Source organism: Rutidosis leptorrhynchoides, chromosome 7, assembly GCF_046630445.1.
Source record: "Rutidosis leptorrhynchoides isolate AG116_Rl617_1_P2 chromosome 7, CSIRO_AGI_Rlap_v1, whole genome shotgun sequence".
Classification (NCBI taxonomy): Eukaryota; Viridiplantae; Streptophyta; class Magnoliopsida; order Asterales; family Asteraceae; genus Rutidosis; species Rutidosis leptorrhynchoides.
In genome coordinates, this window is record NC_092339.1 from 346,159,975 (window position 1) to 346,177,951 (window position 17,977).

General features: G+C 38.7%; 1 protein-coding gene across 1 annotated transcript; it reads left to right on the forward strand.

Moving 5' to 3' along the window:
- Nucleotides 1–8,553: 8,553 nt before the first annotated feature.
- On the forward strand, nt 8,554–14,834 carry LOC139857484 (cellulose synthase-like protein D3). The gene is made up of 4 exons (XM_071846257.1): nt 8,554–8,709; nt 9,652–10,545; nt 11,042–11,849; nt 12,983–14,834. The coding sequence occupies exons 2-4, from the start codon at nt 9,695–9,697 to the stop codon at nt 14,714–14,716; spliced, it is 3,393 nt and encodes a 1,130-aa protein (XP_071702358.1). The 5' UTR covers nt 8,554–8,709; nt 9,652–9,694; the 3' UTR covers nt 14,717–14,834.
- The last annotated feature ends 3,143 nt before the right edge of the window (nt 14,835–17,977 follow it).

Here is a 17,977-nt window from a genome sequence, read left to right on the forward strand (position 1 = left end):
CTTTTTTGTTGTGAATTTTCCGTTAGATGCTAAGTTCCATTGCCACCCATCTTCTTCCCCCCGACCGCCTGTTGAAAGCTGTTATCATGTTCGAAAGAAGATTTAATTCATCAGCAACTCTACCTTGGGGCTCACGGTTCCATTGACCAACAAACCTGCAACCATTTTCTCTCCATTGAATTCGATCAGCTACAGTCGCGTCGCCATCCCTCTCTAAACGAAACAATCTCTGGAATTTATCTTCTAGTCGCACGTCGCCTATCCATAAGTCTCTCCAGAATTTGGTACTAGCTCCATTGGCTATTGATCTGATAAAAGAGGCCTTGAAATCGATGCCTAGCTCAGACAAAGAGGTATCTGCAGAAATGATATTGGGCCAGATATTCGCTGAAGAAGCGCATGTCCCGGGCATGGTTGAAGTAAACCCACCACCTAGACCGTAAATGCTTCTTATAGTTCTAACCCATAATGATTCGGGTTCATTATAGAACCTCCACCACCATTTCCCGAGTAAAGCTAAGTTTTTACATTTAAGAGACCCGATGTTAAGCCCACCATCCGAAAACGGTAACATAACTCGGTCCCATTTAACCCAGGATATTTTTTTACCCGACCCGTTACCCCCCCCCCCAAAGTTCCTCCTCACTCGCTCTAATTCATTAAGGATACAAGGCGGGGCACGGAAGATCGAAAAGTAATATAACGGGAGACTAGAGAGGACCGCTTTGACAAGTGTTAAACGTCCACCGAAGGAAATCGTTCGTGCTTTCCAATCCGCGAGTTTGTTTTTGAATTTATCTAAAACAACCTTCCAATCACCAGCTTTTTTCATCTTAGTACCAATTGGTAACCCGAGGTATTTGAAAGGGAATGAACTCATATCACAACCGATGTCATTTGCTAAAGATTTCACCTCGTCATTAGGAATCCCGACACCTAGAAGGTTGCTTTTGCGCATGTTGATCTTTAAACCCGAGGCAAGTTCGAAGCATTTGAGAAGGTTAAGCAAACTTTTTAAGTTATCTCTCCCCCATTCACCGAAGAAAATCGTGTCGTCAGTGTACTGAAGGTGAGAAATAATAATGTTATCATTTCCTACCTTTATTCCTTTATATAGTCCTTTTTCGACAGCTGCTTTTGTAAGGATATTAAGACCTTCAGTAGCAAGAATAAACAGGAATGGGGATAGTGGATCCCATTGTCTAACACCCCTGCCCATTTTGAACTCTTCCGTCGGAGATCCATTAACTAAAACGGAGATCGAAGCTGACTTAAGACACGACATTATCCATTTGCACCATTTATCACCGAAGCCCATACTATTCATCATTTCATTTAGAAAAACCCATTAAGACAATCAAATGCCTTCTCGAAGTCCACCTTGAAAATGATCCCTTTCATTCGTTTTCTTTTGAGAAAATCGATAGTTTCATTCGCAATTAAGACCCCATCCAAAATATATCTCCCTTTTAAAAATGCACTTTGTTCGATACCCACCACACTAGGAGCAGCCTTTCTTAAACGATTTGAGAGAGCTTTCGCTAAAATTTTGTAGTAGCTACCAATTAAGCTGATTGGTCGAAAGTCGTTTAAACCAAGAGGGTCTTTTATTTTTGGGATTAAAGTGACGAAAGATGCGTTACAACCTTTTGAGATTTCACTGGTTTCCCAGAACCAATTTACCGCCTCAATAAGTTCTTTCTTTATAACCGCCCAAATTTTTTTGAAAAGGAATACATTGAACCCGTCAGGGCCCGGCGCTTTATCATTCCCGCAATCTTTTATCGCATCTAATATTTCATCTTCGCAAAAATGTGACTCAAGGTCAACTCTCTGTTCAAGTGAGATAACAGGATAGTTGAAATTCTCTTGTATTAATGACGGACGATTTGGTGTAGATGTGTTGAAAATATGGAAATAGTGATTGAACATTGCATCTTTTATCGCTGGTGGGTCTTCATTCCATAAACCGTTTATCGTCAATCCACGAATATTGGTTTTGAGGTATCTTCTCTGAATGGCCGCATGAAAGAAACGTGAGTTTTCATCTCCTTCCGTTAACCATCTAATTCTCGCTTTTTGCTTTAGCATGTTTGCTTTGGTTCGATCCAAATCAAGCCACCTTTTCCTTGAATCTAACCATTTATTTCTTTCTGAATCGGTTAACATCCTTTTTTCCGCCTCTAACTCCCAACCGTTTGCCTCCTTTCTGAATTTTTCTAAATCAGCATCCAGTGATCCGAATTGACTTTTGTTCCACTCTTTGAGGGCGTTCTTGACATTTTTAAGTTTATTTCGGAAAACACAATCTTTTCTATTTCCAATGACCTTGATGTTCCAAGCCTTTTCTACAATTGAGTTTGTACCTTCGAGTGAGAGCCATTCATTAAAGATCTTAAACGGTTTCGGGCCAAAATCCACCATCTTATCCCTGAGAATAATTGGACAATGATCAGAGAATTTCCTTTCGAGTGCAATGGCCGATACATCAGGCCATAGATTAAGAGACTTTTCGTTTACCAAAAAACGATCTAGTTTACTCATTTTCAGCCCGTCATCACTTATACGCGTAAATCTTTTGCCCCCTAAAGGAGTATCAACCAAGTTATTATTCACGATAAATTCATTGAATCTTCTAGCTCGCCATGGAAGAAATTCGCAATTATATCTTTCCGTTTCTTCTCTTACCTCATTAAAATCGCCGCATAGGACCCAACTAGTGTCATATTGTGACAACCAACTGCTTAAATCAGACGACAGTCTTATTTTGCCCTCGTCATCATGTGGGCCATATATATTGGCAACAATACAATCCATATTTGAAGACTTCCACTGACCTTTTACCGCAATGAAAAATTCACTTATTATAGCAGACTCAGCAGTAAAAATATTGGTATCCCATATTAATAACAGACCACCCGAGAGGCCTATTGCCTCTTTTTGAATAAAACAGCAGTTTTCCGAATCCCATAAGAATTTAACCCAGTTTTCATGGGTTGATTTGCGCTTTGTTTCCTGTAATGCCAAAAAATAAGGCCTTTCCACCGAGCAGATGTTTTTTACCCATCCAAACGCACCTTCCTTTCCGAAACCCCTTATATTCAAAGTAATAATCTTCATAAAAAAAGATAAAGAAACGAAGGAAAGCATATATCTTACTGTGCCTTGTGGTTGGCGTTGACGTTTTCCGGCCACTTTAATCCTAACTTTTCCCCATAATCTCTGACCTCATTACTGTTTCCAGAAAGCGTTCTATTTGAGGTACCCTTGCTCGATGTAATGGAGGCTTGTCTTCTCTCAAAAGCTTTTGATTTGTTTCCACATTGCCTACAATCGTCTTTGTCTTTCCTTTTTGAACCACTGCGAGCCATTGATTTCGTACGAATTATTCGAGATGAAGCTTTCCAGCTCCCTATAGCAGTCCAGGCACAATCATTACAAAGAGAAGATTGCTTGGATTTACTGGAGGAGGGGGTTTTGGTTTAATGGGTTTAGAGGATGGTTTTGTTGTTAGTTTGAGTTTAATAGGAATCGAAGAGTTTTTAATCAGAGGTTCTCCTTTTTTAGTGATTGGGTTTGGGAGAGAGGAGAAAGTTTTTTGTTTAATCTATGTGGCTACATGTTTATGAGGTGAGAGATGTTCCACTTTATCGAAAGTATCTAAGTCAGATTCAATTATGGGCTTCGAAAAAATGGTTGGCAATGGGTTGGGCTGCGCTAGAAGTGGGGAGTTGGGATTGGAGTTGGACTTTTTGGTATTGGTGGGAGAATTGGGCTTTTGGATACTTGTGGGATTATTTGGGTGAAGTGGGTTCTGGCTACCTTGTTGGTTTAAATGAGTGGGTTTAGTTGTTGGGCTAGTTGAATGGCCCAATGGACATGACATGTTAGGATTTTGAATAGGTTTAGATTGGTGCTTTGCGATTGGAGATTGTAGGGTTTCCATAATGATTTCATCCGACATATCCGTTGGGATATTGAGATTTTCATTAACCTTGTCTGGCATGCTTGTATCTGCTTTTTCAAGCTCCTCAACGTAATCATTATTACTTTTGACCAATTCATTAATCCCCATACATGATTCTTGATCTTCCAGAATTTTATCTTCGTCGTTACCGTTGTTATTCCGGTCGCATGAGATTTCATATGGAGAGCCTAGGTTGATCGGAAAATCATTATCCGAGTAATAACCTTCATCATCATCTCCGTCCTCATCATCATAGTTAGTATTCCCCGATTCGTTATCAGACTCTGTATCTTTGTATTTGTTATCATCCTCCTGTGGACCGTCCTTGCCTTCATCATTTTCGAAATTGAGTTCAACGATATCCTTGTGATCTTCCCTTGCCCTAACATAATAACCGGAACCTTTATGCATGAGAATAATTTCGTCATTGATGGTCGCTGGATGTTCCCGAAGTTTGATGAGCACCCTCCCAATTATTAGATTTTGATTTTGGTCACTAATGGAGCAATTCTCCATCTTAAGTATTTTCCCCCACCATTGAGCAATTGAGGTTAATGTTTCTTCTCTCCAGCATGATATGGGAACACCGATGATGGAAAGCCATGTTAACCGTCCACCCGCATTGTTACCATCCTTCCATGACCGAATGTTTTGAAGCCATCTGTGGATAGGGTGGTTTGAGTTACTCAGTAGATTATTCATTGTTTCAGCACAATCTAGATTTAACATAACATCAAGACCTCCTAGATATTTCACTGTAAATCCTTGTATCCCATCAATCTTGCAAAGCGAATCGATGTGCTCAAGCGAATCTATGTGCTCGACCTCTCCAATCACTGCATTTTTGAACATCTCCTCATTGCAGAGCTCATCACCGATATGCACTTTCCTGTGTTTGGGTATTTCGTCTGAACTTTTATTTTTTACCGAAGTGCCATTATCACGATTACCCTTGTCATTTGGTCTGGAAAGTATATCCCTTAAGTCACCCTTGTAACGTTCCCAAATGTTTTGATCTGAAAGCTTGTTTTTAGGTACATAATGTTGAGGATTGGTTTGGTGGTAGTTTTGATTTAAGTGTGGAAATTATTGGTGGTATGAGTTTCTGGGTTCATGTTGTTGGTGTAGAGGTGGGTGTGGGTGTTGTGGGTTTCTTGTTTCATGTTTCTGGTGCACTGTTTCCTTTTCTTTTCGTTTAAATGCTTTGAAGATCTTGATGGAGTGACCATTTAGCATGCATGTGCCCAAGGATCTAGTGAGAGCATCTTCATTTTTGACCTCACCAAACCTGACAAAAGCAAACTTCCGGCCGTTTCTTAAGCGTTTTTTCGGGATGTAAATGTCTCGAACCGATCCATATGTCTTAAAAAAGCTCCACATATTTGATACCGTCGAGTTGTCTGGATGGTTGAAAAACATGTAAGAAGTCAGTCGGTTTCCGTTGTTCCACCTGTGATTCGTCCTGTAGTCGCCGTTATATCTCCCTCGAGTTCCTCCGGTGCCCGCCGTATACCTTCTCTCTCTGACTCTCTCTCTCTCATCTTTTTTTCTAGTTTTTTTAAACGTTTATGTTCCATCCCTAATATTAGTACTCGTGATTTGTTTTCGAGACCCCGTGTGTTCCAATAGGCCACCCTCATTCTTTCTTTTTGAAAGCCTCTAACCCGTTACCTTCGATATCCTTCATAAGATCCCCGAATTTTCTGAGTTCTTCTAATTTTGAACCTTTTTTGGAAGTGGTGGTTCTACTGCTATCCTTGAAAGAATTAACTTTATTAGAGATCACTGGGACATCATGTACTTCGAATTCATCATTGGATTCAAACAATGTCAAGGCATCACATATTTCTTCATTCAAGGCTTTCTTCTTAGCTTTGGTTTTGTTTTCTTTAACAGGACTTTTATGAGGTGCTGGGTCAGCTTCATTGGCATTTAACACTTTATCCTTTTGGATGTTCTTTCTAATAAGGGCACAAGAAGCTCTACAATCTTTGCTTCCACAATTTTCATGGTCATTCAAAGAAGTGGGTTCAAGTGTAGGTGGATGAGAAAGATTAGAAGATGTGGCTCCATCGTGGACTTTTTTGGGAGTGGCAGAAGTGTGTAAAGTATTGGATTCACTTTTTTGGTTTGGTAAAGGGTAAGTTCAGGAATGTGAAAGGGATAAAGGTGTATTGTTCAGGATGTTTAATTTCCCTGTGCTTTTTAGTACCTCTGAATAGGACAAATCTGAATTTAGGATACTCTTGTTCCCACATAATATATTACCCACTGGTTCATTGGATATATTATCTCTAAAGTGGTTCAAATTCTTGATAGAAACACCATATACATCATTTTGGTAAGCTATATTTTCCTCAGAGCCGTTCAACAATTCAGACTCTACTACATTATTCTTATCACCTTCAACTAATGGTTGACTTTCAACATGAGTAATTGGATTATTAAGGGGTTCAAAATTTAAATTTGAGTTTTCCCTCTCAACATGGATTTCACCATCCTCCATCTCATTTTCTGGTGAAGGGTTGTTAAGATCCTCATCTTCTATCGATTCGAAAACTGGAATATCTGGACTTTTTGAAATCGAGGTATTATGGGAATTGATATAATCATCATCGAAAAAATTACAAGTTAAAGGAACCCCGTTGTGTTCTTCCACCCAAACATGACAGAAGGTATTATTAGACAATTTTGTACTGACATACCTTGCGATATGCTTAGGTTCAAAGACCTTCACAAACACAAAAAGTGATTCAGCTTGATGAAGCTGAGAGGACCCTGTTGGGATGAGCAAAACATCTCCAAGAACTTTTGCCACAATCATTATGTTTTCCCTGCATGCGTTATCAAAGGGGAAGCCTTTTAGCTCGAGCCAAACAAATCTCGAAAATTTACCTTTTCTTTCTTTCATTGGTTGAACTTTTAGAAATTCTTCATCATCGAGGGTTGGTCCAGAATTGATTTTTTGGAAGCAGTCGGGATCCTTGCAATGAACAATAACCCCATAGCTGCCCCAAAGTGAAATTGATGTGATCAAAACTTCCCTCTTTCTCAACCAGCATGTGAGTTTATCTCTGTTGATGGGAGATTTGTCAACGATCACAGCTGAAAGGGATAAGTTTGAATGGACATCGTTATAATCTTGTATCCAAATATCCTGCTTTTTGACTGGAGTACTACGTCGGACATCGTTAAATTTCAGCCTATTTGACCCCAAATCCTGCTTGTCGACCAATGAATTACGCCGGACATCGTTGTATTTCACTACGTTAACATTGAGTTCGGATTTGGCAAAGCTAACAATGATTTTCCTACCCTGAAAAGTACTTCCATCCATCCTGTAAATTGCTGCTGCCGCTAATCAGTAAATTAATTAATTAAAATATAACGTATTTCTAAAACTTATGCTTAAGATGTACCAATTCTTGTGACCTTGTGGTACACCTAATACCTTTTGTATTGGATGAGGGTAAGATGTCTCAAGTTCGAATCATCTCCTTAAAATATTTCAGTGTATTTACCCAATTTATGGATACCTGGGGAGGTTTTACCGACCCGTATTTCAAAATTTCGGCTCACTCTGCCAGTCCCACTGATCGAGTCCATGTAATGTGGTTCGCTTAAAAGCGCATATGTGCGTGGAAAATGATTGGGTAGGTGCCCCGTATGTGCTTCAAGTACTTGCCTCAAAGATAAGCGTTAAGCACAAAGAACTGTTTTGAGGAAATACTACAAAACAAACACCCCGGCACATGACCACAACCACAAACGAAAACGAGCAATCAAGTTCAAATGAATATACGCATAAATTTAAGGATTATTAACATTTAATCCACAAAACTATCATTGATCATTATGATTACTAATAGATGCCTATTTATTAGAGTAGTAGTTTTCCTTTTCTAAGGCAATAACTATATATAAACTATTAAAATCTAGTAAGAAGTTAGCAAATACAACACGGGACCGCGAAAGACACGACAAACAAAGTAGGGACGACTAGACCACAAACTCGAAACTGCAAAAAAAATCATTAAATAAAAATTAAATAAATATGAATTTAGATATGACATCATCCAATTAATATTGGATCCATTGACATCCCTGATGTCACTCAAACAAACCATGAACTAATCCAATCCAAGTAATTAATAAATCATACTTCAGTATGAAATGTGTTTGGATGTAATCGTTTAGGTGTTTTTTTATCGTTTTAATGAGCATACTCTTTAATATTTTTATAGTATTATATTTTCCGTTGAAATTAAGAAATATAAATCATATTATATGTTCGTTAACCAATAAAACAATTAAGAAAATAGATTTTTTTTTAATTTAATACGAAGTAATATAATATATTTACTACTCTGTATAAATTGTACGGAGTAGGATTTTTAAATCAATACCCGTATTTATTACTATTACGATTCCGATTCTGTAGAATGTATGTATGGATATTTTAAAAATGTAATCCGCGTATAATAACGAGAAATGGTAGGCCCCATCTTTTCTTTTCTCTTTAATTCCCAAAAATACCCTCCATCATCCTGTTTTTATTTTTATACAAAATACACAATAAGAAAAAGAAAATTCGCTTAATCCGGAGCTTGTTTCGGCAACACTTTGTTTCTTAATTTCCGGCGATTCGTCCTAAATTGCTGTTTGATTCTGTTCTATTCGGACAACAATATCCTTCAACATTATCTTATCCTTTTTCAATATAAATTTATCCATTTATTCAGGTAATTAATTTAATTTAATCTCTCTTTCTTATAACCATAAATAAATAAATACAGTTACTTATCCGTACTGTTTTTAGGGTTTGTTTTTCTTTGACTAACTGGAGATCCGTTGCCGCGACCGTTTGACCTGGTCCGGTGTGTTTTTTTTTTTTTTTTTTTTGAGTGTGAATGTTACTGAAGTGTTGGTTTAGGTAATTATTTATTATTTTAAAATAAAAATAAAAATAATAAAAGTCATGGATTTGTTAATTACAGTTGTAATATGGACGATGTCCAAATGTTTATTTCAATCTTGGTACGTGTTTGGTTTGAATTTTCTTCACACGCTCTTAATTGAAGCCGCTTTCTTGTTTGTATGAAATATTATTTATTATTTAATATATTAAATAATCATAATTGAATAAGTATTATTTTTCTACTTGGTACCTAGTAGACTATAAAGAAGTAATAACTTGTAGTTTTTGTTAATCTGCTTGCTCTGCTTACTGAATGAAAATTAAAGTAACAATTAGGGTTTCTTCCATGGATTGTGCTTGACATCATTTTAGGTACTACTAAAATTAAATTGTATTTTTCTTCTCAATATTCACTATATGATTATATCTATCTATATCTATTTTATATGAATAATATTTATCGATGAATATTATTAATAACAGTAAAGTAATGGCTGCCAGTTTATATGTTTTTAATAAAGATTAGTCATGTGATTTTATAGATTGGTTAATTTATGCAGAAAGTTTTTATAGATCTGAAAGATGTTTTAAAGATTCTTCATGTGTTTTCTGCTTTTGATCAATCTAGTCACTTTTACATAATTAAACATATAAAATAAAATATATTTGTATGTGACATTTAGTGATACATGTGTATTTTAATCCCAACATAGGTTTAGCTTGTACTATTACTCATACTTATGCTGTTATTTTATTTTTCTTTTAGGTGATCTGTTGATTTCTTGAAATATACCACAGAATTTTAGAACATGTCTGGAAGATCACCGAAAGCGTTAGAGCTACAACAAAACCGAGGTGCGATTCCACCACAAGTAACGTTTGCTAGGCGAACGTCTTCGGGTCGTTACGTTAACTATTCACGAGAGGACCTCGATAGTGAAATCGGAAGTGGCGAGTTTATGAATTATACGGTCCATATACCTCCCACGCCCGATAATCAACCCATGGATCCTTCGATTTCGCAAAGGGTTGAAGAACAATACGTCTCGAATTCACTCTTTACGGGTGGGTTCAATAGTGTAACTCGGGCCCACTTGATGGACAAAGTGATTGATTCCGAAACTAGTCATCCTCAAATGGCCGGTGCGAAAGGTTCTTCGTGTAAAATACCCGGATGTGATGGAATCGTTATGAGTGACGAACGGGGTGTTGATATTCTTCCGTGCGAATGTGATTTTAAAATTTGTCGAGATTGTTATATTGATGCGGTGAAAACGGGCGACGGGATTTGCCCGGGTTGTAAAGATCCGTATAAGCAAACGGATCTTGACCCGCGACAGCCGTTGTCGCTTCCATCGAATATTTCGAATAGTAAAATGGAGAGACGGGTGTCGTCGAAGATGGAGAGGAGGTTGTCGTTGATGAAGTCAACTAAGTCAGCTTTGGTTAGGAGTCAAACTGGTGAGTTTGACCATAACCGTTGGCTATTTGAGACGAGTGGGACCTACGGTTATGGTAACGCGTTTTGGCCAAAAGATGACGTGTTAAATGAGGATAGAAATGGGGTAACGGGAGCCGAACAATTAGAGCTTCTTAACAAACCTTGGCGACCTCTTACTCGTAAACTCAAGATACCTGCTGCTGTTATAAGTCCTTATCGGTATGTAATCGAATTACCTTAACTTCTTTTATTATTAGTTAACTTCTTACAATAAATTGTGGCAAGATGGTTTGGGTAATGTGTGAGAACATGTAATTCGTTGTATAGGTCAAAATGGGCGGGTTTATTAGTTCACATCTTACAGTAAATTGTGGTAAGATGGGGTTGGTTGGGAAGTTTGGGTAACGGCCTAATGGGTGAGAACTGATAACATGTGATTCTTTGTATGAGTCGAAATGGGCGGGTTTATTAGTTCACTACTTACGATGAATTGTGGTAAGATGGGGTTGGTTGGGAAGTTTGGGTAATGGGTGAGAACATGTAGTTTTTTGTATGGGTTGAAATGGGCGGGCTTATTAGTTCACCACTTGCGATAACCTGTGGTAAGATGGGGTTGGTTGGGAAGTTTGGGTAGTGGGTGAGAACATGTAATTCTTTGTATGGGTCTAAATGGGCGGGTTTGACTCCATGTGTAATTGCTATGTTGCGTATGCAGGCTGTTAGCGTTGATACGGTTAGTGGTTCTCGGATTATTTCTTCATTGGAGAATAACTCACCCTAACGAAAATGCGATATGGCTATGGCTCATGTCGGTTATTTGCGAGGTCTGGTTTGCGTTTTCGTGGATTCTTGACCAGCTACCAAAGCTCGCACCGGTCAACCGTGCAACCGACCTCAACGTTTTAAAAGAAAAGTTTGAAACGCCGAGTCCGCAAAACCCGTCGGGAAAATCGGATCTACCCGGGGTGGATGTATTCGTTTCAACTGCGGATCCCGAAAAAGAACCGCCGCTTGTTACCGCAAACACGATTTTATCAATTCTTGCAGCTGATTACCCTGTCGAAAAACTGTCTTGTTACGTTTCTGATGACGGTGGTGCTCTTTTAACTTTTGAAGCCATGGCAGAGGCTGCTAGTTTTGCGAATTTGTGGGTACCATTTTGTCGGAAACATAATATCGAGCCGAGAAATCCCGAGTCGTACTTCGCTTTGAAAAAGGATCCATTTAAGAATAAGGTGAGGCAGGATTTCGTTAAGGACCGTAGGCGAGTTAAACGTGAGTACGATGAGTTTAAGGTTCGGATTAACGGGCTTCCTGATTCTATTAGGAGACGCTCTGATGCGTATAATGCTAGAGAAGAAATTAAAGCTATGAAGATTCAGAAGGAAACTGCGGGCGATGAACTTTTGCAACCCGTTAAGATCCCGAAAGCTACTTGGATGGCAGATGCGACCCATTGGCCTGGTAATTGGATGATACCGTCTCCAGAACACTCGAAAGGTGATCATGCGGGCATCATACAGGTGCGTATTACAAATTTGATTTCTTGTTGGAATGAAACATAGCTTAAAAATTGCAAAATTGAAGTCGTAAAGATTGTGTAACGGGTCAAATAGCTATCTTTTAGAATGGGTCAATGATAACTTTCCAGAATGGGTCAAAAGAATGGCTTAAAGAGCAGGTCAAATCAGGTTGAGTTGGGCGAGGGCGACCGTAAAGTAAAATGCATTTTGTCTTATTTGACCCATTTAACCTTAAAGTAAACATGTTTTGGGCGAGGATTCATGCATTTTAATAGTATTTTATGTGACTTTTGACCCATTTGAACTGCTCGACCCATTTTATTTTAAACCAATCCTTTTTCTAGTGAAATTCAACTAAAAAGTTGCAAAATTGAAGTTGTAACGATTGTGTAATGGGTCAAACAACTATCTTTTAGAATGGGTCAATAACTTTTCAGAATGGGTCAAAAGAATGGCTTATAGAACAGGACAAATCAGGTTGGGTTGGGCGAGGACGACCTTAACATAAATACGTTTTTTTTTTCCTATTTGACCTATTTGACTTTAAGGTAAACACGTTTTGGGTGAGGATTCATGTATTTAATAGTATTTTTGGTGTCTTTTGACCCATTTGAACTGCTCGATCCATTCTATTTTAAACCAATCCTTTTTCTAATGAAAATTTACTAAAATGTTGCAATATTGAAGTTGTAAAGATTGTGTAACGGGTCAAACTACTATCTTTTACGATGGGTCAATGATAACCTTTCTATGGGTCAATGAGAATGGATCAAAAGAATGGCTTACAGAGCAGGTCAAATCAGGTTGGGTTGGGCGAGGGTGCCGTTAAAGTAAACATGTTTTGACCCATTTGACCTTAAATTGAAGAAGTTTTGGGCGAGGATTCGTGCATTTTAATAGTATATTCTGTTACTTTTGACCCATTTGACCTGCTCGATCCATTCTGTTTCAAACCAATGTGTTTCTAACGTAGCCCATGCGTGTAATTGGTCAACATTGTTACATGATCGTCGTGTTTGAACTTTGACCTCTGTTTTTTAATATATATATATATATATATATATATATATATATATATATATATTTTTTTTTTTTGTTAAAGTGATTTATTGTATATGTTATGTAAAATTCAGGTGATGTTGAAACCGCCAAGTGATGATCCGTTAAACGGGACCGATGATGACTCAAATCCGTTCGATTTTACCGAAGTTGATATTCGTCTTCCCCTTCTGGTTTACGTATCTCGTGAGAAACGTCCCGGTTATGATCACAACAAAAAGGCTGGAGCCATGAACGCACTTGTTCGAGCCTCAGCCATCATGTCTAATGGCCCGTTCATGCTTAACCTCGACTGCGATCATTATGTATACAACTCTCAAGCTATACGAGAAGGAATGTGCTTTATGATGGATCGAGGTGGGGACCGCATCTGTTACGTACAGTTCCCACAGAGGTTCGAAGGTATTGACCCTTCTGATCGGTACGCTAATCACAATACCGTATTTTTCGATGGAAACATGAGGGCTCTTGATGGGCTTCAAGGCCCGGTTTACGTTGGTACGGGAACCTTATTTCGTCGAACCGCACTTTACGGGTTCGATCCGCCCAGATCCAAAGACTACCATTCGGGTTGTTGTAGTTGTTGTTTCGGTAAGCGTAACAAAAGCTCCGTTGCTTCTGCACCCGATGAAAACAGAGATGATGAAGACGTTCATATGTCGTTATTCCCGAAAAAGTTTGGAAATTCGAGTTTACTGATCGATACAATCCCGATAGCCGAGTTTCAAGGCCGACCGCTTGCGGACCATCCCGCAGTTAAAAACGGGCGGGCCCCGGGCGCACTCACGATACCTCGAGAGCTTCTCGATGCATCAACCGTTGCCGAAGCGATTAGTGTGATTTCGTGTTGGTATGAGGACAAAACCGAATGGGGAAACCGGGTCGGTTGGATTTATGGATCGGTAACAGAAGACGTGGTAACGGGATACCGTATGCATAACCGTGGATGGCGATCGATATATTGCGTAACCAAACGTGACGCCTTTCGTGGGACCGCCCCGATTAACTTGACTGACCGACTCCACCAGGTCCTCCGGTGGGCCACGGGGTCCGTTGAAATATTCTTTTCGAAGAACAACGCACTTTTAGCGAGCTCGAAGATGAAGTTCCTTCAACGAATCGCGTACTTGAACGTCGGGATTTACCCGTTCACGTCCATCTTTCTAATCGTTTACTGTTTTCTCCCGGCGCTTTCGCTTTTTTCAGGACAGTTCATCGTCGAAACACTCAACGTCACGTTTTTGGTGTACCTTCTCGCGATTACTGTAACGCTATGCATGTTAGCGGTTCTCGAGATCAAATGGTCGGGTATCGAGCTCGAAGAATGGTGGAGAAATGAACAGTTTTGGCTAATTGGTGGTACAAGTGCACATCTTGCTGCTGTTCTTCAAGGTTTGTTAAAAGTCGTTGCGGGAATCGAGATCTCGTTTACGTTAACGTCAAAATCGGGAGGTGACGATAACGACGACGAATTCGCGGATCTTTATATCATCAAATGGTCGTCTTTAATGATACCGCCGATCGTCATCATGATGACGAATCTAATTGCGATTGCGGTTGGTGTGAGTCGAACGATTTATAGTGCGATACCGCAATGGAGTCGGTTGCTCGGTGGGGTGTTTTTTAGTTTTTGGGTATTGGCTCATTTGTATCCTTTTGCGAAGGGGTTAATGGGTCGAAGAGGAAGAACGCCGACTATTGTTTTTGTTTGGTCTGGGCTGATTGCGATTACGATATCGCTTCTTTGGGTGGCTATTAATCCACCTGCAGGTGCAAACGAAATTGGAGGTTCTTTTCAGTTTCCTTGAGATTATGATAAAAATTGTTAAAGATGTGAATTAGAATGGATGGATGATATATATATCTTCATTTTTTATGTAATTTTGATTAACAATTAATGGTGGCAAAAAAAGTTGTTATTTGCTTTGTTATTTGTATATATGTTGAATTTGGGTTTTTATGATTTGTCTAACACTTCATGGTGCTCTCAGTGACATGTTAAAACTTACTCCATCCATTCACATTATGACATTACTATTTTTTCTTAAAAAGTTGCTCCGTCCAGATCACTAAATTTTTTTAGGTACAAATTAATTTACTCAGAATGTAAGGATAATATTAACATTTATATCATACATACTTTTAGATGTAACAAAATGTTTGAGGATAGTATATTGGATTCCGAAGTTTGGTGAGCGCGTAGTCTAAATAAATTAGATTAATTAGATATGAAGTGCATTAAAGCTTTTTTTTTTTTTTTTTTTTTTTACAATAAATGAGCTGATGAACGAGCCTAGTTTGAAGTTAAGGTTGTTGAATATTGTTGATACTTATTTCTGACAAGAGAGTAAATTTGATGGGAAAATAGTCACAACGGGGAATCTACAAAACGGAAACAAACATCTGTTTGACAAACATTTCCCGACCCGTATGAAACCGAGAGGATGCTAACAAATAAGCTATACCAAAACCAACCCAAATATGTCCCCAAATCAGTAGCAAATCAGCAAATAAATATAATCAAGCACACACAATACACACGAGACTTTTTACGTGGAAAACCTCTCAAAATCGAGAGTAAAAAACCACGGGACTCGTAAGCCACTTAAACTTCACTATCATCAACAAGGAGAGCAATACAATAATCCTTCTCTAGATCAACTAGAGGTATACAACATCATCATACTCTTGAACTACAACAATCAACAAGTATATGAAACAATTAAAGACAAAAGATGAATGAATCACCCAATAATCTGCTCTCTGTTCCAGCAGCAAAATCACGACCTACAGATCTTATTAGACGAATTCAACGGTTGAAAATGTTGGCACTGATGTCAGGAAGACACAGCCCAAAAATTGAGAAGATTCAACGGTCGGATCTCCCGGGATCGTCGATTTACTGGCCTGCTGTCACTGTAGACGAAAATGGGGTTTCACTCTTTTTCTTGATCTATCTTTCTGCTCTCTCTTACGTATGAAGCTGCACTTGTTTTGAATTAAAGAATGCCTCTGATGGTTGACCAAGTCAAACAACCATTGGGCCTAATTTTGTTGGGCTTGGAACATTGAGCTAAAACTTTCACATAAATGGAAACCAAATAAAAAAACCCAACAAATCTCCCCCTTTTCAATTATGAGGAAGGGATCGCCATCCCGGCGATTGAGCAACATACCTTAAGCTTCTCACTTGCTAAAGCCTTTGTGAACATGTCGGAACCATTATCATCGGTACGAACTTTATCATGTTCAAACGAACCATCTTCAAGACGTTCTCTAATCCAATGATACCGCACATCTATATGTTTTGTCCGCTTATGATACATAGAATTTCTAGCCAAATGAATTGCACTCTCATTATCACAAAGAACCACATATCGTGATTGCTTAAACCCAAGGTCTTGTAGAAATCTTTTCATCCACAATAGTTCTTTGCACGCTTCTGTTGCTGCCATATATTCAGCCTCGGTCGTAGACAATGCAACACACTTTTGCAACCTTGATTGCCATGAAACTGCTCCCCCTGCGAAAGTCATCAAATATCCAGAAGTGGATTTCATGTTATCTTTGTTTCCTGCCATATATGAGTCTGTATAACCAACAAGCATCGGCTCTCCATTTCCAAATGTGATACCCAACTTTGAAGTACCTCGTAAGTATCTCATAATCCATTTAACTGCTTCCCAATGCTTCTTACCCGGATTTGACATAAACCGACTAACAACACCTACCGCATGAGCTATATCAGGCCTAGTACACACCATAGCATACATCAAGCTACCAACCGCTGAAGCATATGGAACTTTGTCCATCTCCTCAACATCCTCCTTTGAAGTAGGGCAATCTCTATTTGTTAGCTTAAAGTTTGTAGTAAGAGGGGAACTAACCACTTTAGCATTCTTCATGTTAAACCTACTAAGCACCTTTTCAATGTATTGCTCTTGTGATATATGTAACGTCTTAGCACCTCTATCTCTAGAAATCCGAATGCCAAGAATCTGTTTTGCTGGCCCCAAGTCTTTCATAGCAAAAGACTTGCTCAATTCTCGCTTCAACTGCGCAGTTCTTTTAATATTTTTACCAACAATCAACATATCATCAACGTATAACAACAATATGATGAAATCATCATCACCAAATCTCTGAAAGAAAACACAATGATCTGAAGTTGTCTTTCGGTAGCCTTGCTTTCCTATAACCGACTCAAACTTCTTATACCACTGTCTCGGTGCTTGCTTCAACCCATATAGACTTTTCTGAAGTCTACAAACATAATTTTCTTTACCCTTAACCCGAAAACCTTCAGGTTGCATCATGTAGATTTTCTTATCCAAATCACCGTGAAGAAAAGCAGTCTTGACATCCTGAAACAACCCAACCCGTATTCCATATGATAATTTTTTTTTTAATAATACACATTTACGCGCCAATTAAATATGTACACCATTCCACACGTTTCGTTAAAGCATACAACAAGTTTAGTGTTTTCAAAAGGCACAAAGGCCATTAACGAATGTGATACAAGTTCGACCAATACAAAAATGATAGTTTTAAACCAAACAACACATCGAGCATGGTTTGGGACTAAACTACCCAAAACGCTAGGCCAACTTCCAAAAGCTCCAACATAACATCATCAAGGGACACCTAGTGCCCAACAACCCCCTTGCCCTTGTCCACACCTGCATCTAAAAAGATAAACAACGAGAGGGGTAAGCTAATGCTTAGTGAGTGCAACAATTATACGTTTACATATACAACCTACTTACTTGCAATCACTTACGCATTTACCGCATACATGCTAGCATTATAAGTAATCATACCATCACAAGTATAACACTAAACCTTCCACCATACGAGCTAGCATAACAATAGCATATAGTTTAAACAATATAATATGCTACAATCCACACACACAACCATGGTTAACCAAACGAACGAGGGAACGGTGTTTAAAGACCGTCGGAGTTCACAACAACCATTAGTGCACTTAACACTTCGTACACTAACCCTACGGGTGGCATCTTAACACATCGATACTTCACCCCGGGTGGTGCCTTAACACTTCG